Source organism: Phocoena phocoena, chromosome 1 (assembly GCF_963924675.1).
Source record: "Phocoena phocoena chromosome 1, mPhoPho1.1, whole genome shotgun sequence".
Classification (NCBI taxonomy): Eukaryota; Metazoa; Chordata; class Mammalia; order Artiodactyla; family Phocoenidae; genus Phocoena; species Phocoena phocoena.
In genome coordinates, this window is record NC_089219.1 from 97,213,335 (window position 1) to 97,238,691 (window position 25,357).

Below are 25,357 nucleotides of genomic sequence, written 5' to 3' on the forward strand. Positions count from 1 at the left end.
GTATTCTAATTTCATACTTTTACATGTAACTGTCCAGTTTTCCTACCACCACTTATTGAAGAGACTGTCTTTGCAGTTGCTGGGGTGGAGGCGTCCAGGGTGGAGGGCAGGGGCTTTGAAGTCAGACAGACACTTCATTCATTCACTCACACACTTAACATACATCTCCTGATGTATATGCCTCTGCTCCGATGTCCCCTCCTCAGAGATGCCTTTCCAGACCATAATATAGCAGCCCTCCAGCTCACGAGCCACCCCACTCTCTACCCCATGTTATTGTCTTTATAGCAAAAATCACCACTGGCTATTTTATCTGTATATTTCTTTCTCTAGTATCTGGCCTTTCCACTAGAAATATAACCTCCGCAAGAGGAAGCCCTTGGCTTATTTTGTTTGCTGCCGTATCCCTCACACCTGGAACAGAGCCTGCTACAGAGAAGGCACTCAGTTAATGTATGTCAAGTCAATGAATGAGTGAGTGAATGAATGAATGAGTGAATGAAATGGGCTCTCAAACCCGGGCCTCTCTGACTTCAAAGCCCCTGCCCTTTACCATGAGAGACGACTGTCTTCTTCCAGTGTCCCACCCCCCTTGCTGCTGAGTCTGACCCAGTGGCTTTGGGCAATTCACTTCCTCTCTCTGGGCCTCAGTTTCCTCATATATAAAATGAGAATGTTGCTAGGATCCCTCAAACTTGAATATTCCAAATGTTGGACTCTGCTGTCACATGAGCATATTCACTGGGCACAGACGGTTCTAGTCATGATTGAAAGCCAGCCCAGTGTCTCAGCTTGCAAGTTTGCAGCAGCACTTTGCTTCCTGCAAACCCAATGGCCTGGGAGGACCCCGGGCCCCCATCCTGCAGTGCAGGATGTTCGTGCACATCAGAGATGTCTTGGGAAGGAGGAAGAAGCTTATATTGAGCTGATGCCTGTGGTTTCCGTGATGCTGCTGCGGGTATCCTTCTCTGGATTTACCAAAAGGTGTTCATTTTGTCCTTGAGCCCACTTAGTTTAAAATGGTGCCTTCCTCCCCTCCCCCCCGCTTCTCATGCTGGTGACCAGAGCTGCCACTCACTAATCTATTTATGGGGAAATTAGAGAATTTATGTTCTCTGATCGGTCAGCCTCAAGGTAAATTCTGCAGACTTGCAGGAATCCCCCTCGGTTTTCTCCAGTCGTGGCAAGATGAACAGTACGTCATATCTAACGCACAGCAGATTTTCCGATCAGATCCTGCTTCAGGCTGGTACCTGTAGAGAGGCTCTGGGCTAAGGTACCTGGTGATTGTGGTTGCAGGAGGGACCCACCCTCACCCTGCTCCCCATCTCTAGTTTTTAATAAAACTCTTGACGTAAGCTGAGGAGAGATGGGGTAGCTGGACAAGCAACCACTGCATGTGCCTTAGGTTTTGTCCTCCATTTGAGAGCCTGGGGACGGGGACCTACTGACTGTGGAGGGGGAGGGGCTTGTCCTGGCGGCCCAGGCAAGAGCACAGGCCTCCGCCTTGCACAACTCCTGCGGGCACCATCGGCTTCTGTAGCACAGGCACCGTAGCAGCCCGGGGGGAGGCTGAGGGCTGGAGGGGCCGCAGACACAGAGTCCCACCTTGGAGCACCCTCCAGGACGTGATGGAGTGTTCAGCTGGCCCACTGTAAAGTGGAGCCCAACACAGAGCTACATTTCTTGTAGGGAGTTCTGAGGTCTTTCAGGCAGGCTGGCTCTGTCCCAGTCACTCCAAAGCCCAAGACCCTGAGGTGGAAGGGGACAGTCCCTAAAGAATCACTGTCCCCCTTAGACGAGGAGAGCAGGGAAGTGTCACCTGCTTGTGTGGTCCGAGGCCTGGCCTGGGGAGGGCTGGCTAACCCCACAGACCAGGGTGGACAGTTGTCCCCATTTGCCGGACCTCCTAGCTTCATTACGTGTGTAACGGGATCTGGCCAGCCAGGTCTCCTTGAAGGTCCTTGTGGCTGGAGTCAGCCAGGAGGTTTGGGTCAAGCCCAGCAGGACGGGCATCCCTGCACGTTCCGCTACAGAGGGACCTTGCCCAAGAATTCAGGTGGCACGTGCGAGGAGAACAGAGGCAGCTCCTTCCCTTAGTAATGGCAGAGCCAGATAATTTACATCCCTAGAAAGATGCAGGGCAACTGCCGGCCGGGGTGTATGTGGTCTAATTTTAAATCCTCCAACCTCCCCTTAATGAGGAGGTGCTTCGAAACAAGCAGAATGTTGGGATCCTTCAAAGGACTCATTTCCTTGGTGCTTTCTTTGTTTAAGGGAAAGCATGATACACGATGGGGAATTGCAGGAGTAGGGAGGGTTTTGCCTCCCCCGCCCACGTTGTGCAGACATTATCTGCTGTAAAACTGTCACTGAAGGATGGAGAACTGGCTCTTGGCTGTGGTGGCCTTCAGATAATGTCACTGCTGAGTGATGACCCAGGATTTGTTGGCACTGAGCAAACATCTCTAGGGCCCTGCTGCCAGAATCCTTAGCTGAGCCTGGCTGGTGCTCCTGCCTGGGATGCTGGTGTCCAGGGGCTCCATGGTAAGAGCTCTAGGCTTTTTTTCCCCAAGCATTAATGTCCCTCTGAATCACCAAAGGTTTTGTAGAAATACAGAGAATGATTCAGTAGGTCTGGGGTGGGCCTGAGAGTCTGTGTTTCTGACAAGTTCCCATGATGCCACTGGCCCCCAAACTGCATTTTGAATGCAGGCGCTGGCTTCCTGGGTCCCACCAGGTGGTTTGACTACATAGAACACAAGAGGGCTAGGACTTGGCTATACCCTGTGCTGCCCTGGGCGGGGAAGGCCGGGGAGCCCTTCAGATGTTCTTGAACATTCTAGGGTCTGTGGTTATGAAAGGGGTCAGTGTTGTCGTGGACGACCCTTTATTTGGGTTTGGTGTATGGCGTTGCTTCTTTCGTCCCATTAGGCTTGCCTTTCTGATGATGCTCAGGTAAGAAGGCCAGTGGGGAAACTGAGTGTGCAGACCTCGAGCTCCTCAGCGGGCACCTCAATGGGGAGGAAAGCGAGCTCGATGTTCGAGGCCACTGAGCAGCCTCTGAGTGAATGACGGGGAGTTGATGAATTGATTGGGTCATGTCCACTTGGGCTCCCCACCTCTCTGGCGTGGTCAGCTAATCCTCTCCTGCTCATCTGGTTTCAGAGGTCCCTGGATGAGAAGGAGCTGACAGCGGCCGAGTCCCACCTTCTCTGCGTGCTGGGGAGCAGGGCTGCGTCGCCCAGGTGGCCCAATGCCGAAGAACAGCAAGGTGACCCAGCGCGAGCACAGTAGTGAGCATGTCACGGAGTCGGTGGCCGACCTGCTGGCCCTTGAGGAGCCTGTGGACTATAAACAGAGCATCCTGAATGTGGCCGGAGAAGCAGCCGGCAAGCAGAAGGTGGCGGATGTGGAGGACCGGCCGGCCTGGAACAGCAAGCTGCAGTACATCTTGGCCCAGATCGGCTTCTCTGTGGGCCTTGGCAACATCTGGAGGTTCCCCTACCTGTGCCAGAAAAATGGAGGAGGTAAGAGGCAGCCCTGCTTGCCCTGGGGGTGCCCTGCAAATGGGCCGGGCTGAGGGGTGAAAAGAAACACCCCTTTGTGAGGCAGAACCAGAGCCCTCGTAGGTTGGAGCTCAGAACTCGAGTGAGACTCCCCAGGAAGAGCTAATGGCTAACAGCTCTCAAGAGGCTGCAGGCATGATGATAAGAATGTGGGCTTGGCCCTAGACAGCCTGGGTTCAAATCCCAGTGCAAGTTGTTCAAGTCAGCTTGGGTTCAAATCCCAGGGACCCTGTGCAAGTTGCTTAATTTCTCTGTGCCTTGCTGTTCTGTGTTTGTAAAATGGGAATAATAGTAGTTCCTGCCTTCCAGGATAGTTGCGAGAATTAAATGAGCTTTACATGTAGAATGCTTACCGCTGTATCCGACACAGTAACTCTTGGCCATTGTTACTAAATGCGTATTACTCCTGGGCACTGTTGTGAGCACTTCCTGGATATTAGGCTGAAATACATGAGACTGCTGATATGTGAGTGTCTTGGAACAGCCAAAGCACCAATTTCATATGGTTCAACCATCATATCCTCCCAAAAAGCCTATGTGAGGAAGAGCTATTCTCATCCTCACTTTAGAAACTGCAAAACAGGCACAGAGAGGTTAGATCACTTGCTCAAGTCACACAGCTAGTGATAAAGTCAGGATTGAAACCTGGACAGCTTGGCCCCAGAGCCTGAGCACTTAATCACTATACCCACAGCCTCCCAGGTAGGAGGGGTCTTCACGCTGCCCCCTGAGTTTCAGTCCCCCCAGAGGATCCTGCCCGTGGCATCAAACCCCTTCTACTCAATACTTCTAGCTCCCAGGGAGGGTAGAAGCCCACAGGCCTTATCCCCCAGCACCTGAATGCAGGCTAGAAAGTTCCAAAGGCAACTTGCTTTGAAACGGGGGGGAAACTAACCAAAAATAAGCAAGGCAAAACCCAATGGACTGAAAACAATGACGCTTCCAAGCTCAGACCTCTGGTCCTGGGAAAGTGATTTGAGTCAGAAGAGAGCTTTCATGCCCCTGAGTCCCTGTGCCCTGGGACTGCCACACTCCAGCCTGAAGGTGTGGCTGCCGCTTTGCAGGCATTTTAACCCTGCTGCCTCCCTCGCTGCCCCGTGGGACTCTCCTCCCAGTGATGGAGCCCTATTCAGGGACCCTCCTTCCTCTCTGGGACACCCTCCCTGGTCCAGAAAGCAGAGTCTGGCTGGAGGCTTCCCCTCCTTTGCAGTTTCTAGTCAAGGGCAGGGAGTGAGAATGCCCGCCTGACTTAGGCCAGAAACTTCCATCTTGCCACCAGGGCACAGTCTATTCCCCCTATGCTCTCTTTGCTTTGAAGGATCTTTTTTTTCTCCCCCAATAAATAATTGCCAATCAGAGCTTTCAGTCTGTATGGCATGGCCAGGCCCAGGTCGCTGAGTTGATATAAGACCAGCCCAAAGCAAAGATACAAATGGAAGTGTGTGGTTCCCTTAAGTGCCGTGAGATGTTAAGAGCTCAGAGTACCCGAAACCACTTTGGAGGACACGTTACATTTGGGGACTCCGGCTGGCAACCTGCAACCTTGTCCTTTGTGGCCGAGATAATCAGTCTGCCTGAGCACTGATGCTGAATCACAGAGTCCTTCTCCCCACTACACATTCTGCCCGTGCCGCCGCTCCCCCGGGCAGCGTTCTTGCCAAAGTCTGTTAGTTTCCAGTGTCACCAGACAGTTGCCACGGCACCAGACATCACGAACAACCCCTGGAAGAAAAGCGTTGTCGGGTCTCAGGACTCTGAGCTCCCCATCCCATGTTCCTACCTTCATTTTCCCATCCTTTCTGACTCCTGGAATCCCTCTTTATCTCTACCTTTAACTCTCCAGTATTTTACCGTTTTTATAGTAAGTCGTCTTAAATGTATTTTGGAAGGAGGCAAATTATCACAGGAAGGAGATGATTGGTCTGAGAGTCAAAACTCTGGCTTTGAACCCTGGGTGATCCAGTCAAAATTACTTAATTTTGGATGGAAACTCTGGAACTCTGCCTAGCTCTGCCAGATGTTGACAGTTTATTCTGTATCCTCTCAGTTTCCTTCTTTTTTCTCTTTATTTTTATGAGAAGGAGGCAAATGGTCATCAGGTGCTTACTATGGGTAAGTCACTCATTTAATCCTCACAGCAGCCCTGTGCAGTAGGTATACAGTTGAAGCATATGAAATGGCCATTTTCATAAGTCAAAAATGATCAAATATCAGCAATTTCATATGGTTCTACTTAATATTTTCATCCTCTTTACATAGATGGCAGAACAGTGGCACAGAGAGATCAAGCAATTTGCCCAAAGTCACACAGCTAGTAAGTGGCAGAGCCAAGATTCAGGCCCAGGAGGTCTGGCTCCATGGTCTGGATCTTAACCCCTACTCAGTGTGCATCTCAACAGGTTGAGATCGAGATGGTCTTTCAAGGCCCAGGAATAACCTTGGGGTTTGCAAGAAGCGAGACATGTATAGACATGTCACACAGCCTCCCGGGTTTTGTATTTCACCCGCAAGTCCTCAGGTCGGGCAAGATGTGCAGGGAGATGTGTCCCTGTCCTTTCCTGCAGATCACTTCTCTCCTCTTCTGCATCCCTGAGCCAGAGACCAAGAGACAGAACTAGGTTAAAAGACAGAGCCAGGGGTCCTTCAGGCCCTCCTCCTTTTAGGATCGTGATACAGCAGGTTGTTAGTGACAAGTGGAATTTATGTGTGCACGTGACCCTGTGCACCTGTGTGTTTAATGTATTAGATGCTGTTATATGAGGTGTGGGAGGTGGCTCACCTGGAAGCCTCTCCTGATTAGCTCCATGGGACTCACACCCCTCCCTCAGGACACACGTGCTCAGTTGGCCGTGTGTGCATGCACTGACATGGCTCGTGTGAACCTGAAGGTCCCGCAGCTCTCTTGGGCTAGCGTCTGTGCCTTCTGTTGCCCTGATATCCCCACTGCACGCACCTGGTACAGAGTAGCTAACAGCTGACTGTTGCCAAGTGCCGGCTCGTGCGCCCCGGAGATGCCAGACCCCCTGGACTCATTGGCAGTTTGGGCACATGTTGGGGCGACAGGTGTCCACAGAATACGTCAGGAGGTGGCTGTGTCTGTCTCTGAGTCTAGCCTCGTGAGTGGGAGGCATTGCCATACATCTGGATCCTCCTTTAGTGTTTCGGGTCAGGGGAGCCAAGGGCTAGAAGGAGGTCTGGGCGGCCAGCGTGTGGTAGGTCGCACGTGTGAGCCAGACCGTTCCTGGAGGAGCACAGGGACTGGTGACGGTTTGAGGATGATTGGAGATGTGGCCAATGCTATGGGACCTGGCTATGGGACCTGGCTGCCCTCCCTTACCCTGCTGCTGTGCTCCAGACACCCTCCGACATCCCTCCCTCCTCCCCAGGTGCCTACCTGGTGCCCTACCTGGTGCTGCTGATCATCATTGGGATCCCGCTCTTCTTCCTGGAGCTGGCTGTGGGCCAGAGGATCCGCCGCGGCAGCATCGGCGTGTGGCACTATGTGTGCCCCCGCCTGGGCGGCATCGGCTTCTCCAGCTGCATAGTGAGTCGGGGGCTGGTGGCGGGCACTAGCCAGGAGGCAGAGGGGCTGCTCCTGGGCACAGGGTTTACAGACCAGAGTCCTGGGCGGGGGTGAGGGCAGGGAGGGAGACTCTCATCATGAGAATTGCATCCAGCTGGTGTCTCAGGGCCACATATTTCCTAAACCGAAAGTTGGCACCACTCTCTGATGGTCTAATATTTGGGATTGTTCTGAAGGAGGGAAGGCCTGGGACATCTCCGCCAGAGTTCTCTGGGGACATGTGGACCATCTCAGATTCCCCTTTCCGCCTACCAGCCCATCAGCTCTCTGTGAGGGAGGCCCGTCCTTTTTCCTGGGTTAAAGAGTATTTTATTTGGGTAAGTGGGTGGCACGAGAAAAGGCAGCCCTGGGGTATGGCGTCTCCTTGCCAGTTTGCTGTGGCATGAGCAGACCGGAGAAGGACTCAGGAGCCTGGGGCTGACCCACGAGGGGTGAGGCTTTGGAACAGTGGGAGACGGGGAGACCCCACTGGCCTGGATGGGGAACTCCATGAGAGCTCCAGGCTGATCCACGGGACAGCAGACGAGGCCCTGCTTAGCTCTCTAGGTGAGGAAACTGAGCCTCCCTTAAGGGCAAAGCCCGCAGGTGCCCATGCTCACACCTGGGATAAAAACTGGAATCCGCTTCTGGAAGGGACTGAGGATCTGTCAGCCCCGGTAGCAGGGCCAGTCCAAACCTGCCTCACTCAGCGCCTGGGAGAGATCACCTCTACACAGGTTGACATGGCTGAATACAGCAACCTCTGCTGGGGCTGGCCGGGGTGTCTACGCTTGAGTGTGAGTGGTCTGCCCCTTGGACTAAAAACATCCAAGTAAAGATAGTGGGTGTCTCTCCTTCTGTATTCCACATAAGGTGTGCTGTAGGAGTGTCTGCTTGTGCATACCCGGGCTTAGGTGAAATTAATAAAGCAAGGGGCTCTCAGCTCTCACACTGCCCAGCAGTGTCATTGATGCATCATATAGTCGGGCCCCTGGAGATAGAAGGGATCTCTTGACATCCAAAGATCTCTGCATGTAAAAACATTGCTTTCAAAGAAAGCCCTTGAACCCTCAGCCAGAATCCATGTGCTCCTGTTTTAAATACAGTTCTGCCAAGGTTGGTTATCGTGTTTCCAAGGACGAGAAGTGATGTCTTTCTAGAGGCAGACTGCTGACAGTACCAAAGAGAAAGTAGCATCCCGAGAGAAGGAAAGACATGGGAAGCCAATAAGAAGCATTTACAAAACCTCAAAAAGCACAGCAGTCTGGGGCCATTTACTGTAGCGGTAGTAGCTGTACATGCCTCCATAGCTGTGGAGGGCAGCTCTGGAATTGTAATCCTGAGTCATCAGGAAATGATGGGGAAGCGCTTCAAGCATCTTAGAAGAATTTCAAACTGGAGAGGATTAACATTTTAAGAGTTTACTGCTTAAAGGAGAGAACTTTAATATCTGAAACATTCCTCTGTGGATTCCCCAAATAGCAGATGAGTGGAGGATTAGGAACAGGCCCTCAGCTGCCACTGTCCCAACATCCCATCCCTTCTCCTCCTCCTCCAAGGCTGTGCGTGGGGAGGGGGTGGGGGTGGAGTTGCCTGTAGCCTCTGTGACCCCCATGGACCCCCATCTGCAGGTCTGCCTCTTCGTTGGGCTGTACTATAATGTGATCATCGGGTGGAGCATCTTCTATTTCTTCAAGTCTTTCCAGTACCCGCTGCCCTGGAGTGAGTGCCCTGTCGCCAGGAATGGGACCGCGGCAGGCAAGTATGGTTCTTCTGAGGAACCCACCTGGGGATTCCAGCCAGCTCTGTCCCAGGAAGGAGTCGAAGGAGCCTAAGAGGCTAAGGCACAGATTTGGGATTTCATTGACTTGCTGTGCCACCTTGGATAAGCCACCTACCCTCTCTGATCCTCATATCCCCTTCTGATGATCTCTTGCCGGCCTATCCCACAGAGTTCTTACAGGGATTGAATGAAATAGTGAGCATAGGTATAACTCCAGAGATTGTGACTTTCGTTTAGTTATTATTAACTACCCTATGTTACTCTAATACCATCCTATCTGGAAACAACCTTAATTTGCATGCCAGTCCCCTAAAGGGCTGGCTGACTTATCCCACCCACAGATGGGTAAACTGAGGCCCAGAAACAACTTTCCCATGGTCACACCACTGATTTAACCAGGGATCAAGGATGAGAATGCAGGTCTCCAGCTCCTTGCTCAGAACTGTTCCCAAGGAACTTGAGGCCAGTTCTGCCTAATCCTTCCTGCCCTCCATGGATGGATGTGGGCAGGGGGATGCCATGAGTGGGAATTCGGTCAGATCAGTATATCCTGAAGCCTCCCAGGCCCCTTGAGAGCCCAGGAGTCCTCAGGGTCTGCCAGATCCTGGCTAACCCAGAACGATATCATTCTTCCCTGCTGCCCATGCTCAGCTGCCCTGGGTGAGGGTCAAGTGGAGGAGGTGGTCCCACAGGCCCCTCCACCGAGGCCCTGTGGCCTTTGCTGCCGTTTCAGTGGTGGAGCCAGAGTGTGAGAAGAGCTCGGCCACTACCTACTTCTGGTACCGAGAGGCATTGGACATCTCCAACTCCATCTCAGAGAGTAGGGGCCTCAACTGGAAGATGACCCTGTGCCTCCTCGTGGCCTGGAGCATCGTGGGCATGGCCGTCGTCAAGGGCATCCAGTCCTCGGGGAAGGTGAGCGGTTGCGGGGGGTACCCACACTTACACGGGGGAGGGGGTGCCGCAGAAAAGTGTGGAAGGCAGGGGTGGAGAACTCTGGGTCGCCCCTGCAGGGTTCTTTGGGTGGGCTTGGCCTCTGGATGGCTCAGGATGAGGACACAGGCCTCTGAGGAGGTGATGGGAGCATCATAGCCACAGTACTGTTCCCTGTGGACAGCCCGCCAGGGATGGGCTTGTGGAAAATCACTGCCTTGACCCCAGCTGCCTCCGTGCTCACATAACTCCGGGTTGCTCCCACAGACTTTAAAGAGAAGGAAAACCAGGAGTACTGAGCTAGGACATTCGGCTAGACCGTAGCCCCTCAGGTTCCCTAGCAAGAGCCCTAGAAGAGCCTGCTCAGCAATTTTTGGTGAAAACCAACAGCTCAACGTATCTACAACTAATGAGCTCTGTGAACGGGTGGGTGCTGTGAGTGAAGGGGGCTTTGGGGGCCTCTGAGGGTGCAGACCAGCCAAGCCCCACACACACCGTCTCCCAGTAGGTCAGATTCCCTTCAAATAAGGGTACTTTCTTCTTTGTCATGTGTACCAGTATTCGTGGACTGCCAGGGCTGGAAAAGATATTAGAGATCCTATAGCCCAATCCACCCATTTTACAGATGAAGAAACTGAGGTTCCAGAGGCGGGGGGAAATATCTCACCTGAGATCAGGCAGCCAGTCAGCCCCAGGGCTGGAACTAGAATCTTGGCTGTCTGTCTGTCTGAGGCTCCCGGCTCTTTGGTGGATTTGATGAGCAGGGAAGCTAAGCCCTGGAGAGGTGGCGTGGTCTCAGCCACCACTTCTTCTGTCTCCAAAGGCCAAAATAGTAGCTGGCACTTCGTGGCACCGATCAGGCACTGCCACATGTGTGAGCGCATTTGGGCCACAACAATCTTAGGAGTTATTTTACCCACTTTATATATGAGGAAATGGAGGCACCCCGAAGTTAAATAAATAGCTCGAGGTCATGTGGCTGGAAAATGGTAGTCAGGATCAGAACTCAGGTGGTCTAGCTCTGGACTTGCGTGCTTTTAACCTTTACACCATCCTCCCTGAGCAGCCTTCTTGGTTCGTTTCACTGCAGCAAACTTTTTGTAAGCATCTCCTTTGTGGGAGGCTCTGTGCCAGGCCCACGGAGATATAGAAATGTTCAAGAAATGCATGTGCTAGAAAGTAGCATTTAATTTATAATCACAAGAGGCAGGACCTTCTTCTGATGCTTTTGCTTGGGAGCCGTGCCTATAACCTCCTGGATGCCTTCTGTCAAAGGAGCTCTAAGGACAGGGGAGATCCTTAGGGGGTCCACTGGAGTCAGGGACAGAAAAGCAGGCATGAGGTATGAGAAAATGAAGGGGGGAGAGAAAAGGGCTCCTCGCCCCCTTGGGGGCCCTTGGGGACGCCGAGGCTGCGAGCCCAGCCCCACCAGCCCTTGAAAGGAGAAAACAAGCCTCAGGCACAGCCATGCTGACTCCAGCTTGTCTGTGTGGCTGCTTCTGCCTTGGCTCGATGCCAGACGTGCAGTAAGTTTGGCCCCGTGCCCAGGGGTCCCGGGGCTCTGCTTTCTGCTGCCATCAGAGGAGGCGCGTGTACCCCAGCTGCGAGCAGGGAGGCGGATGCCAGCTGCAGGAGGGGCTCTGGCCCACAGTGGGTCCCTGTCCTCTCTGCAGGTGATGTATTTCAGCTCCCTCTTTCCCTACGTGGTGCTGGCCTGCTTCCTGGTCCGGGGGCTGCTGCTGCGGGGGGCCGTCGACGGCATCCTGCACATGTTCACTCCCAAGGTAAGGGTCTCGGGCTCCCCAGGAACACGGACAGCTCTTCTGGGCCTCGTCTGCTTCACGCAGTTTAACACTGCCTGAGGACGTGCTGTGTGGCGGGCCCTGTGGTGGGCGCTGGAGGGAGGCACCAGGGAAGCGGGCGTGGGCCCTGCCCGTGTGGTTCCAGGGAGAGGGACAGGGCAGGGACACCACATCAGTATGGGTGAAATCAGAAGAAGCTTCAGGGAGGAGATGATATCTGAAACGAGCCTCAGGGAGCAGATAGGATTTCAGTGGGCGGCAGTAGGACATTGCAGTCAAAGGAACTGTATGAGCAACAGTGTGGAAAAGCACTGGGCGTGCTTGGGGCCGTGGTGTGAAGTCAGTTTTGGCTCGGGTGTGGGGGGCAGGGCACGATTTCATTGAGTGGATCTGTGACAGCAGGAACCAAGGAGATGCCTAAGAGAAGAAAGCTCCCTGGGAATCCCAACTTGTACCCCAATCAGGGGAATGAGGTTACTATCTTATTAAAGATAAAAGACCACGTGGATTGAGATTTTTACCCTTACCAAAGCTATCCACGGGCTTCCCTGCTGGCACAGTGGTTGAGGGTCCGCCTGCCAATGCAGGGGACACGGGTTCGTGCCCCGGTCCAGGAAGATCCCACATGCCGCGGAGTGGCTGGGCCCGTGAGCCATGGCTGCTGGGCCTGCGCGTCTGGAGCCTGTGCTCCGCAATGGGAGGGGCCACGGCAGTGAGAGGCCCGCGTACCACACACACACACACACAAAAACACCTATTCACATGTCTCATTAGATCCTCCCAGTAGCCCAGTGAGGGATGAGCAGGACCATGGTGCACGGTGTCCTGAAGGTGGACACCTATACTCCTTAGGAAAATGGAAACAGCCAGTTTCCTAAGCATGGTCTCTGCCCACCAGGTGGCCCTGCCTCTCTGTTGCCCTCCAGACCACTGGGCACAGCTGGCATGAGCCAGTCCACTGAGGAATAAGAGAATTTCAGATGCAGAAACGGCATGCCCTTCAATGTAACCCTAAGCAAAGTACATTAGTCGCCCCAGCAGGCAGGCTGGGAAGTCCACCTCCAAATGCCAGCAGATCAGTAAGCAGCATCGGGGGCCTGGTGAGGCTCCAGTCCACAGGCACAGGGTCAGAACCCTGCCGGGCCAGCTTAAGGCCCTCAACACTGTCCCTCAGTAGTGCCATCTCACTCACGTGTGCGCACACACACACACCCATACACACATACACACACGCATTAATGCTTACACAGAAAGTTCATACAAATGGCACAGGGAGAAGAATCCAGATCTAGTGGGGTTTGAAATCCCCCTTCCCTCCCAAATGCCCTGCTCTGCAGCTGCAAACAGCCCCTGATGTTTGGGGCTGGGGGAGGTGGGTAGCAACGGGCAGGGCACAGACCCCTCCATATCCACTGGACAGAGCATAATGGGCCCTCAGCGTTCTTGGATGTAACATCCGAGGTTTCTACGTGAACAAGCACGGAGGTCCGCTCTATGGAGCACTTAGTGAATCTCCCGAGGCATGAGTGTGACTACCGAGCCACTTGGCTGGGGTAGGGTTGTTGTGAACATGTGATGTCTGACAAAGAAGAGAAAAATGCAAACCTGGTTTCTTTGGGGGAAAACAGCCGTGAGACGAAAGCCGATGGTTTTTATGAATGAATTCAACTGTATTTCTAGAACCGTGATCAGTCTAATGTGTTCACTTGAGTCTTTCCGTTATACTTTATTGAGCTTTATGAGAAAATTATATACTCTGGAGATGTTAATAAACATGGAGATTCACACAGGTCTCCAAACGGTCCCCTGGGGGGTGCTAAGAGAGCCTGGTACTTAACTCAGAAGCCAGTGGAACCGATTCATAAGATCAGTTGCCAGTCCCAGCACACACAATACTGCTCCCCTTCTGATTCAGACACTCTTTAAAACATTTTTTTAAGTGAAACACCTCAGACATATAAACACACATATATTAATATAATAAACATTCTTAAGAAATAAGATATTACAGGTGTCATAAAAGTGCCCGTGTAGCCAGCCCTCATCCCATTCTCTTCCATTCCCTAAAATAACCACTATCTTGAATTTGGGGTTTAACCTGCTAATACATTTTTAAAATTTTGTAATACATATATGTGTATACTTAAACAAGATATAGCATTATGTGCGTACTTTTAATCTTTTTTGTATCATATGCAACCTTCTGCAACTTGCTTTTATTTTTGCTAATCACTCTTTTTTGAGATTTTAGCTATATTGATACATGGAGGTCTAGTGCATCCATTTTCATGGCTGTATTGTATTCCACTGTGGCACTAAACTAAAATTTATTTATTCATTCTTTAGTTGATGGTCATTTAAGTTGTGTCCAGTTCTCACCATTGCTAATAAACATTATGACACAGGTCTTCATGTGCACACGTTTCTCTCGGGCTTATATGTTTTGGAGTGGAATTGCCATCTTAAAGGGTATTATACGTGTCTTCAGTTTTACTAGGTGTTGGCCGAGTTGCTCTCTAAAGTGGTTGCATCTATCGATATTAACACTCCCACCAGTTGTATATGAGAGTCCCAGTTGCTCCACATGTATTACACTGCAATTTTTGCCAATCAGGTGGATGCAAAAAGGTTGATGTACACTTTGAATAACAGGGGCACTCCTTTCCCAAAGCTTTTCCTGGATGTTCAGGAAACAGTGTGGTTCCACTTTAGCATTTGCAGGGGCCCCGAGTCTTCATGAGGTGAAACTTAAATCAAATTCAGAAGGCCCTAGAGGAGCCAGGTCACCAAGAACCAGCAGGTGTGGTCCCTGGTTCATCTAGCTCTTGTGACCTTCAGGTATGGATAGAGCCTATGGGGCCCATCTTGAGACCTTGTCCACGGAGCAGTGCCATGGGGCAGCTCCTGCCCTTGACCCTGGAGGGAAGTATTGAGCAGGGAAGGGGAGGCTTGAGGGCTTCAGAGGCCAAATCCCTCCATCAGGGATCTCCTTCACAGCCTGTGTCACCATTTGTTTTAGGCAGGTGAGGCCCAGTAGTGATGGCTGGGGTGAAGTTCCTGTTTACAAATCCTTCCAAGTCATCTGCGAAAAGTGTGGACCTACTCTCAGACACAAATGTCTGACTGTCCATACATGGCAGGCTACTGTTGCAGAGCTGGGACTGTTTCAGCATGGGCTTGGTGAGATATGAGGAACCCGGGAGCCATTTCAAGTCCTGGCTCTAGTATAGTGCTGTAGAGTGCCAGGGTCACGGCACACAGCTGCCCAGCCTGTGTACTGCTCCATTCATATTGACCACAATGTAAATGACATCACCAGGGGTCATGCCATTTGGCAGCCATGGGACAGTCCAAGCAGATTTTTGGCCAGGGCATCTCAGAATCCACCTGAAAGAAGCATAGGCCCTCCGTGGGTATGCTGAATAACCAGGAAGATGCCCCCTGCTATAAAGTCTTCCAACATCAGAAATAATCCAAGCTACAGGACCTGGGCTCTCAGTCCATGCCTTCAAGCAGTTATTAAGTGTGATGAATGCAGTGTGGCCAGGATACCATGATGACCCACTAGCACTTTTTTTTTTTTTTTTTTTTTTTTGTGGTACGCAGGCCTCACACTGTCTTGGCCTCTCCCGTTGCGGAGCACAGGCTCCGGACGCGCAGGCTCAGCGGCCATGGCTCACGGGCCCAGCCGCTCCGCAGCATGTGGGATCCTCCCGGACCGGGGCATGAACCCGCGTCCCCTGCATCGGCAGGCGGACTCTCAACCACTGCGCCACCAGGGAAGCCCCCACTAGCACTTCTGATGGGGACGGTAGCTCATGTTAATGTCTAACGAACTTCTTGAATTCCTTGGGCTACTTCTTTCTGGGTTATTCTTTCCATCCAGTTAAAAACCCGAGTCACTGTGGGGTACCATACAACTAACCATGTGATTTGCTCAATATAAAATGGATTATGGTAGATTTTGTAACCACTAAAACTTCCAGGGAATATTTATCAAAATTACAACCGTTCACATCCCTTGGCCCAGCAATTCCTCTTCTAGGTATTTGTCCTACAGATGTACTCACCCACAAACAGAATGATCTGTACATAATATTGGTCATTGCAGCATTTGTTTTAGTAGCAAAAGAGTGATAGCAACCTGGATGACCATCATTTATTTATTTCTTCATTCAATAAAGGTTCGTTGAATTCCTGTTATGTTCTGGCACTGTTGTGGGTTCTGGGATCCAGCAGTGAACAAACTTCCTGGCCCTGTTGGAGCTTATATTTTAGGAAAAGGAGACAGATAACGTAAGACAAAAGAGTTGTTGGATGGCGTTGCTAAGGAGAAAAGTAAAGCAGAGAAAGAAGGATTCGGGGCACTGCGGAGAGTGTTGCTTAGCTAGTGTGCTCAAGGAAGGCCTCCCCGAGAAAGTGATATTTGAGTGAAGACTCGATGGAGGTGAGGGGGCAGGCCATGTGGATATTTGGAAGTAGCACATCCCATTCTAAACAGAACAATAAATTAAGAGCCCTTAAGTTCGTACGTGTCTGTCATTCTCAAAGAGGCTGTTGTGGCTGGAGTGGGAGGGGAGAAAGATAGGACCTGCGGCCACGGGGCCAATGGGAAACCAGACCAGGAGGGTCCTGTAGACCAGGTAAGGACTCTGGTGTTTCCTTGGGGTGAAATGGGGGCCACTGGACAGTTGTGAGCAGAGGAGTGACGTGATCTGACTTCCGTCTTCTGAGGACCACTCTGGTTGCCATTGGGAATCTGAGGGAGCAAGGGTAGACTAGGGAGAAGCCTCCATCCAGGTGCTAGAATTCATCTAGGTGGGAGGTGACTGGCTGGAGCCCAGGAAGTGATGAGAAGTGGTCAGATTGAGGCTATATTCAGAAAGCAGAGTCAACAGGATTTGCTGCTGGATTGGATGTGAGATGTGAGAGAGAGCGTGACAAGGGTGAATGCAAGGCCTTTTGCCTGAGCAACCAAGGGGATGTGGTCGGGGGGAACAGGTTTGGTGAGGAACACCGAGGGTACCGTTTTGAACATGGCGGGTCTAAAACGTCTAAGAGATATCCAAGTGGAGAAGCTGAGTAGGTGGTTGGATAGATGAGTCTGGAGGTGGCATGGAAGTATAAATTTGGGAGTCTGAGAATTTAAAGTCGTGGACTGTTTACAGTCACATAGTGAACATAGAGAAGAGGACTAAACACTGAACACTGGGGTCCCAGTGTTTAGAGGTTGGGGGAGAGATCGCCAATGAGGGCAGAGGAGAAATGAGAGAGATAGAGAGGTCCATCCCAAAGGCCAAGTGGAGAAAGTGCTCTAAGAAGGAGAGAATGGTCAGCCAAGTCCAAAGCTGCTGAGAGGTCAGTGATGAGGACTGAGAAATGGCCAATGTGCTTACCAGCAGGGGGGTCACTGGCACCTCAGCAAGAGCTGTTTCGGTGGCACGCTGGGGACAAAGTCTAGTAACAGTGGGTTCAAAGGAAAATGGGAGGGGAGGAACTGGAGGCGAGCAATGAAGACCACTGATTTTCAGGAGTTTTGCTGTAAGGGGAGCAGAGGAACAGGAAATGGGGTGGTAACCAGAGAGGACCATGGGATCAAAGGTGTTATTTAAGAATTTTATACCATGATAAAAATAATCCATCATACATTGCTGGTGGGAATGTAAAATGGTGCAGCCGCTTTGGAACAGTCTCGCAGCTCCTCAAAAGGTTACACAGAGTTAGTGTATGACCCGGCAACTCCACTCCTAGGCGCACATCCAAGATAACTGAAAACATATGTTCAAAAACGTGTGCGCAAGCGTTCATAGCAGCATTGTTCATAAGAGCCGAAACTAGACACAACTCAAATGTCCATCCACTGATGAATGGAAAAGTAAAAGGTAGTATGTTCGTACGATGGAATATTAGCTGGCCATACAAAGGAATGAAGTACGCGCTACAATATGGATGAATTCATCCTTGAAGACATTGTGCTGAGAGAAAGAAACCAGTCACAAAAGACCACATATTGTGTGATTCTGTTTATATAAAGTGTCCAGAATAGGTGATTCTGTAAAGACAGAAAACAGGTTAGTGGTCGCTTGTGGGGAGGTTGGGGGAGAAATGGGGAGTAACTGTTAACGGTATGGGCTTTCGTTTTGGGGTGATGAAGATGTTCCAGAATTGATTGTGGGAACGTTATGTAACTCTGTGATATACTAAAAGCCATTGAACTGTACACTTTTAAAAAAAATCCAAAAAAGAGAGGGAAATTGATGCTATAGGAGAGGAGGGAAGCAAAGTCCTTGAATAAGCAGGAGAGATGGGACCCAGTGCCCAGGTGGAGGAGTTGGTCTTAGCTTGGAGCACACACGGTCCCCGTAGGAGCAGGAGGGATGGGCCAGCCTGTGGCACACATGCTGGCAGCTGAGAAGCGATGGCGAGGATAGTCTCACTGTGGGAGCTCTCTTCTCATTGGGTCATTTTTCGCTGTGAAGTAGGCAGCAAGGTCATCAGCTGAGAGTAGGGATGGTGGGGGAGGGGTTGGAGGCCTAAGGAGGGGTGAGTGTGAGGTAATTGTGACGAGATGGGGATGCATGCACACGGGGGTGGAGGGGACAGGAGCTGGAGGTCAGGGGTCGGGGGAGCAGGGAAGGCAGCCAGCGTGGTTCCAGTTCCACGGTGGACAGTTCTTCATATTTTACCATCTCTGAAGGCAGGCTGTTCTCACAATCGGTGAGACACTTAGAACAATCACATGTTTTCCAGCGGTCAGTGCTTACTCTGTGAGGCACCTTACGTATATTAACTCATTTAAACTCATGACAATTCTAGAAGTATTATTATTATCACCGTTTTCCACATGGGGAAACTGAAGCACAGAGAAGTTAAATAATTAGTTCAAGGTCGCATGTGTCCTGGGCCCAAGGTGTGCACTGTGTCCGGCTACACTTGCTGCTTGGGGGCAGGCCCAGAGTAGATGGGGGGTTGGTCATCCCCAGGGTCAGGAGCTTATCAAGCGATGACAATGGAGAGATGGCAGGGGAGATGAGTGTAAACGAGGAGTGACAAGAAGGATGGACGTTGACTAAGCCAGTGACGAAGGACAGTTAGGATACAAACAGGGTGAGGGGCAGTGAAATGGAGGTAGGCCAAAGGATTGGAGGTCCCAGCAGGGCTGAAGAGTTTTTAGAGTTTAGATACTAGAGGTGAGCTGGAAAGATGGGGTGCTTTGGAGTATGGGACCCTTAAAAACTGAGGTTTAATTGGAGCACAGCTAGTAGTCATGACAAAGGCCATGGCATGACCATAGGAGTGGGGGAGGACAAAGAGGACTGGAAGTGTTGTAGGAAAATGGGGCCTGAGAGGATGGTCATGGCCCAGGTCTTGGGTGAGTCCCTGGGATGGGCTGCCAAGGGAGGGTCCTTGACTTCACGCAGGAAAGAATTCAAGAGCAAGCCATCGTAAAGTGAAAGCAGGTTTACTGAGGTACACAATGGGTCTCAGGAGGCCCCGAGGGGTGAGGTGGGTAGTTTTTATGGGCTGGGTAATTTCATAGGCTAAGGTGTGGGAGGATTATTCCAACTATTTTGGGAAAGGGGTGGGGATTTCCAGGAACTGGGCCATCACCCACCTTTTGGCCTTTTATGCTTGGCCTGGGAACTGTCCTGGCGCCTGTGGGTGTGTCATGTAGCTAATCTATGACATGAATGTATCAGGCTCAGAGTCCACTGGAAGTCGAATCTTCCGCCATCTTGGGCCTAATCCGTTCTAACCAGTTTTTGTTGTATCCTCAACAGCTCTGTCATTCTTCTAAAGGTTGTGCCCTGCCCCCTTTGCTCCTGTCTCAGAAGGGAGGAAGAAGAGGGACCCAGAGGCAGATTGTTGGAGGGGACATGGATGGAGATATTGAAATCACTTAGATGACAGCAGCAGTAGTGTTGGGAAGAGCGACAGTGTGTAGTGGAATGTGGGGAGTGGCCGGGAGGGCGGACAGCACTTTGTCCACTCAGGCCCAGTTCTCCTAAGTGTGCAAGAAAACAGCCTTCCCCCTGGGAGGCTGCAGGGTCCGCCTTGGCCTCAGGGCCCCTTGCTCAGCCCTTCCCTGCACATCAGCCTCCCCTGGGAGCTGTAAAGACCAGGAAAAACTACCAGTGCTCAGGCCCACCCTCGACTATTGGGAATCCAGCAATCGGACTCCTTAATCAGGATCGCTGGGTGTGGTGTCCAGATGGCAGTAGAGCGTCAGAGCTCCCCAGGTGATTCTAATGTGTAGCCAGGATGGAGAGCGGCTGAGTCACAGCAAGAAGGTGAAGAGAAGTGGATGCGCTGTAGTAATGGGGGATTGTGCTGATCACAGGGCCCAGTGGTAGGGTGCAGGCAGTTGTGGGCGGTGGCACAGAGACTTGGGTCAGAGCAGGGGACACACCTGGCCCTCCCGGGATGAAGGCCAGATGAAGGAGGACCCTGGAGTTGTGGACATCTTGCAGCAGCGGAGCTAAACTGGGCCCTCGGACCGAGGACCTGGCCTGGTGGTTCCTTGAGCCAACTGTGGGGACGAGGCTATGAGTGGGCAGGGGCAGGGGGGGGCAGCTTACCAGGAGCCCCGGAACCCTGTGGGTTCCCAACTCAGCAGGATGAGGGAGTGTTAAGGCTGGGAGCGACATCTCTGGTGGACAGTAGGGAGAAACAGGGAGGAATACACACACACGTAGATACGCATGTGTGTGACCTGTGTGTGTGTGCATGGGTATAGGTGTGTGTGTGTGCGTGCATATATCTATATTGCTGGTATACGCATAAAATATCACTGGAAGTGTAGGCAAGAGACTGGTACTGTGGTTACATCTAGGGAAGAGGAACTGAGTATCTGGAATACAGGGGTGAGAAAAAGGAGACCCTTTAATGCCTTTTGAGCTTTGAACCACGTAACCGCGTTACCTATAATCAGTAAGATGGAAGCCGCACCAGTTTTTCAGGGGCGGGGCCTGGCACAACCTGAGCCACGTGGGAGCTGCGGGCATCTTCTTTGCGGCCTCTGGGATCTAGACGAGCGAGTGGTCCTGCCCGGTGAGGACAGGCCGCAGGGTCAGGGGTGTGCGTTCACCCTCAGAGAGGAGAAATGGGGTCCCTGCGAAGGCCCAGGTATACCGGTTAGTGGAGGAACTCCATGACCCCCGCAACTAGCGTAAGGCTTCTGAGCAGGGTGGTGAGGGCAGCCCAGCCTTGTTCCCAGAGGTGGGATCTGGAGCTGGACAGTCTGGCTCAGATCCCAGCTCATCACTCAGTCGTGGGAGGACAAGTTCCTTGTCCTCTTGGGGCCTCAGTTTCCTCAGCTGCAAGATGGGGTGAACCACGGCAGCTCCCTCACCGCACCGTCAGGAGAGCATATAGGACTGTCTCGGGGTGCAGGGAGTGCATGGTGAGCATTAGCTATTTTTCTTCTCTGTCATGAAGGTGACACTGCTCTTGGGCAGTGGGAACCAGGTGCCCCAGTGCCATCTGGTGTCTGCGGGCCCGTCTGTGCTGAGAAGCAAGGGCGACGTGCGCTCCTGTCATGCACCAGCCCGGTGTCAACAGAGGATGTCAACAGAGGATGAACCCAAGGGCTCAGCAGCTGCTTGTCGATTCAAAAATCATCTTCGTGCTGCTGAGTCAAGTGCCGTGGAACACCTTGCTCCCCGCGTGAGGGAGTGACTCAGCCGTGTGCCAAGGGAATGACAGGAAGCCGTTGCTCTGTTTCAGGGTGGGCACCCTGAGGCAGGTTTGAGCCTTGTTTTCAGTGGGGAAAGCCCGTTTCCCACCTCTCTTCTTGCGGTCACATCCTGATGTCCAGAAAGGACACTGGGTTTCCTGAGGTCTGGTCTTGGGTTCATCCTCTGTTCATCCAAGGTTCACGATCAGGACCTTGTTGAGATCAGGCACTATCATCCGTGAAATCCTCAAAGAGCCCCTTTAAATTCAGGGAACACAGGCATTCAGTCCTGAAGGTGCCTGACTCTCTTTACCCCCAGATGTGCACTGGGCTTCCGGTCCTCTCCACCGGCAAGAGTGCCCCTCCACACTGCAGGCTGGAAGGGGGGATGCCCAGGGACCATTCACACGAAGGCCAAGCTTTGGCCCTCTCAGCTGCTTTCCTGGGGGCTTATTAATGTCAGCTTTGGATCCATCAACTTCAAAATAATCTAGAGGTGGGTGGGGGGAAGGGTGGGGATATAGAGGAAGCAAGGTTAGCCATGTGTTGATAATTGTTGAAGCTGGGTGATGGGTACATGGGGGTTCATAACACTGTCCTCTCCACTTTTGTACATTTTGTAATCAATGTTCTACAATTCTTAAAAATGGAAAAATAACAGCAATTAAATACCATCTTAACATACAAACAAGAAACAGTTTTTGTTTCCGTCCAAAATCATTGCATGTAAGACAATCCTACCCTGTCCTCTGAGAAATCCCGCATGCTATAGGGTCAGCTCTGATGGCACAGTTTGGGATTATGGTGTCCTCCCTGAAGTGGCTGCCTCCATTTATGAAATTGGCCACCTCCATTTATGAAATGGGCCCTGATGGTGCCTGGGCCTAGGAATTTATCCACATCTTAGTTTTATGCTTAGGAAGTGGTGAAAATCCTAATGATGACATGTGTTTGAGTCTCATAAACGGCCCGGACCTTTTTGTAAAAACTTTGGTAATGACTGACATAGATCAAAAAGGAAATAATTACTTCAAAATGAGAGAGAGAGAGAGAAGAGAAGGAAAGGAGATGGAAAGGAAGCCAGCATTAAAGTAGACTTGTTTTAGAAAGTAGAAGTTTAAAGTCCTAAGGATCTTCCTGTCCAAGAAGACTGCATCTTAGCACAAAAAGGCTTATACAACTTCATAGCCCCTGATGTGGTCCTTCCTGATCAGCTCACCTCGAGGACACAGGTCAGCCTTTGTCTGTCTCTCTCTTGCCCCCTACTCTTTCCTTCTCTCCTACGTGCCAGGCACTGCTCACACAAAGATAAACAGGAGATGCGCTCCACCCCTAACAACTACCAAGTGTGGAAAGGAAGACAGACACATAAACCTGAAATGCGGGTATGGACAAGAACTGTGAGAGTCCAGGGACCACGAGTAGCTCTGCCAGAGGCGGTCAGGAAAAGCTTCAAAGAGCAGGTGATATTTGTGCTGGGTTTTGAGAAATAAATAGGAGTTCACCAGAAAGTGAGTAGGTGGAAGGGAATTCCAGGCAGAGGGAACAGCCTGGGCAAAGGCCAGAAGTATAAGACCACGGTGCTTTTGAAGAGTGGTTAGGATGTTCAGAACACAGAATGGAAAAAGATTTGCCAGCAGGCAGCAGGGGAACCACGAAAGATGTTTCAACATGCAAACAACGTTGCCAGCGCTATGCCCGTTTCAACCGGCCCTTTCTTACAAAATCTTATGCTTCCTCCTAGTTGGAACTCTCCAAACTACCCAGAGCCCTCCCACTAGGTCCAGGTTTCTAGCCTGAGGTTCCAGCGGATTGGTAGGACTGTCATGACTGACGTCCGTGAACTTCAGTGAGTACCAGCACGCCTTCCAGACATAAGTAATCTACCCATTTCTGGAACCTTCTGAGAGGATCATTTAAAAAAACACAAAAACCCACCCAGGAGAAGGGAGGTACAGAAGTCCTTTCCCAGTGGAACTATGATTATTTTGTTCTCCCTTTTAAAATAATCTCCAGATTTCCATTAGGAGCATGTATAGGTGCCTATTTCTTTTTTTTTTTTTATTTTTTTAATTTTGCGGTACGTGGGCCTCTCACTGTTGTAGATTCTCCCGTTGCGGAGCACAGGCTCCGGACGTGCAGGCTCAGCGGCCATGGCTCCCGGGCCCAGCTGCTCCGCGGCATGTGGGATCCTCCTGGACCGGGGCACGAACCCGCGTCCCCTGCATCGGCAGGCGGACTCCCAACCACTGCGCCACCAGGGAAGCCCCAGGTGCCTATTTCTTTATGCACAATGCCAAAATCCAAATAGCCCTGAAAAACAAGAAATTTTTTTTCTTTCTCCCAGAACTCATTTGGCAACAAAATGACCTGAACAGATGTGAGACTATTTATAGTGTTTATCGATTTGCTTGGTGTGAATATTCATATACTGCTGCAGAAATACTAATGTGTCTGATTACGGGGGGCTGCCCCAGACCCCATGGGGGGTGTTATGTAATTATGTGGCATATGTACCATATTACCTTTCAACAATAAAATTGGAAACAAAACTAGTTTCCAAAACCAGTCTGGTCCCAAGGCTTTTAGATGAGGAGATGCAGGTCTGTACCACTTTTGTAAAGAAGATGATGCTGCAAGCAGGCCCTCAACAGTGTGGGATGACCCTGCGCCATTTCTCTGGCCATCTTTCTCTCCTGTGTTCCATGGTGAACATTTTCAACCCCTTCCACTGTCTGAACCTTCTGACCTCTCCTCCCAGGGCACCTTACCCCCAACAGTTGATTTTGCCTCCTGCTTTATGGGGAAAACAGAAGCCACCAAGACGAAAACTCCCTTAGATGGCGGAGACAGAAACAGAATATGTATACAGCCCTGCCCACAGCTGCCCCATCCTGTCCTCCTTCTGTCATCTCCCAGGTGAGCAGCTCAAGGGTCCCCTATGGCAGACAGCTCCTCTTCCCTCCTCTAGGTCTGCTGCCCTCCATCAGCTTTAGGTATCGTCAAGTCACTGCATTAAAAACAAAAATGAGACAACAAATCAAAAAGCAATGCTCCAGATTTCGTAGCCTTCCCCCGATACTGCCCTGTCTTTCATTCCAAGCCTAGCTTCTCCAGAGTATCCATCATTTCTTCCCCTCTGCTTCTCAACTCTCCTCATTCCTCTCTGTCTTCTGGCCCCATTGCTCCCTGTACAGCTCCGACTAAGCTCACCCATGACCTCGTGGCTGTAGCATCCTTCACTCCATAGCAGGGGTCCCCGCTCCTCCCTGACAGCCTTTCTTCCCATGGCCTCCGTGATCCAGCCCTCTCCTGCTTTTCCTCCGGCCTCCTCTCCCTCCCTGTAAGATCCTCTTCTCTGCTTTAAACTTGCAGATGTTGACTTGCCCCAGGCTCTTGCCTCTTCTCACTCTATCCACAGCCTCAGGGCAATCACTGCCTGTACACCTGCTACGCACACATTATACCTCCAGCTCAGCGCTCTCCTCGAAATTCCAAACTCATTTGTCTAACTACTGGCTTGACATCTCCTTGTAGATATCATTTTTTTTTCCATCTTTATTGGAGTATAATTGCTTTACAATGGTGTGTTAGTTTCTGCTTTATAACAAAGTGAATCAGCTATACATATACATATATCCCCATATCCCCTCCCTCTTGCATCTCCCTCCCACCCTCCCTATCCCACCCCTTCAGGCGGTCACAAAGCACAGAGCTGATCTCCCTGTGCTATGCGGCTGCTTCCCACTAGCTATCTACCTTACGTGACACATTAAACTCAGCATTTCTAGAAGGGATGCTTTGATCTTCCCTGTTCTAACCTCTTAGACACTGACCCCTCTTCCACTGTTTCCACATCCACCGGCTCAGGTCTGCAGGCCAGGGCTGTGGCCGTCACCCTGGCATCTCCCCTTCCAGCGCCCCCCATCTCCAGTCCGTCACTAAGGTAGACTTGTGTTTTCCTGCTATACCCTCTCTGTCTTCACCACCCTGACCCTAGGCAACGCCACCGTGACCTCCCACCTGAATCCC

General features: G+C 51.3%; 1 protein-coding gene across 2 annotated transcripts in view; it reads left to right on the forward strand.

The window, feature by feature from the left end:
• The first annotated feature begins 3,256 nt into the window (after window positions 1–3,256).
• Window positions 3,257–25,357, forward strand: part of SLC6A17 (solute carrier family 6 member 17) — a 31,668-nt gene continuing 9,567 nt past the window's right edge. For both annotated transcript variants that reach the window (XM_065880016.1, XM_065880017.1), the window contains exons 1-5: window positions 3,257–3,530; window positions 6,956–7,113; window positions 8,763–8,889; window positions 9,648–9,829; window positions 11,521–11,631. In XM_065880016.1, the coding sequence (XP_065736088.1) occupies window positions 3,257–3,530; window positions 6,956–7,113; window positions 8,763–8,889; window positions 9,648–9,829; window positions 11,521–11,631 (852 nt within the window). The remainder of the gene's footprint in view (window positions 3,531–6,955; window positions 7,114–8,762; window positions 8,890–9,647; window positions 9,830–11,520; window positions 11,632–25,357) is intronic.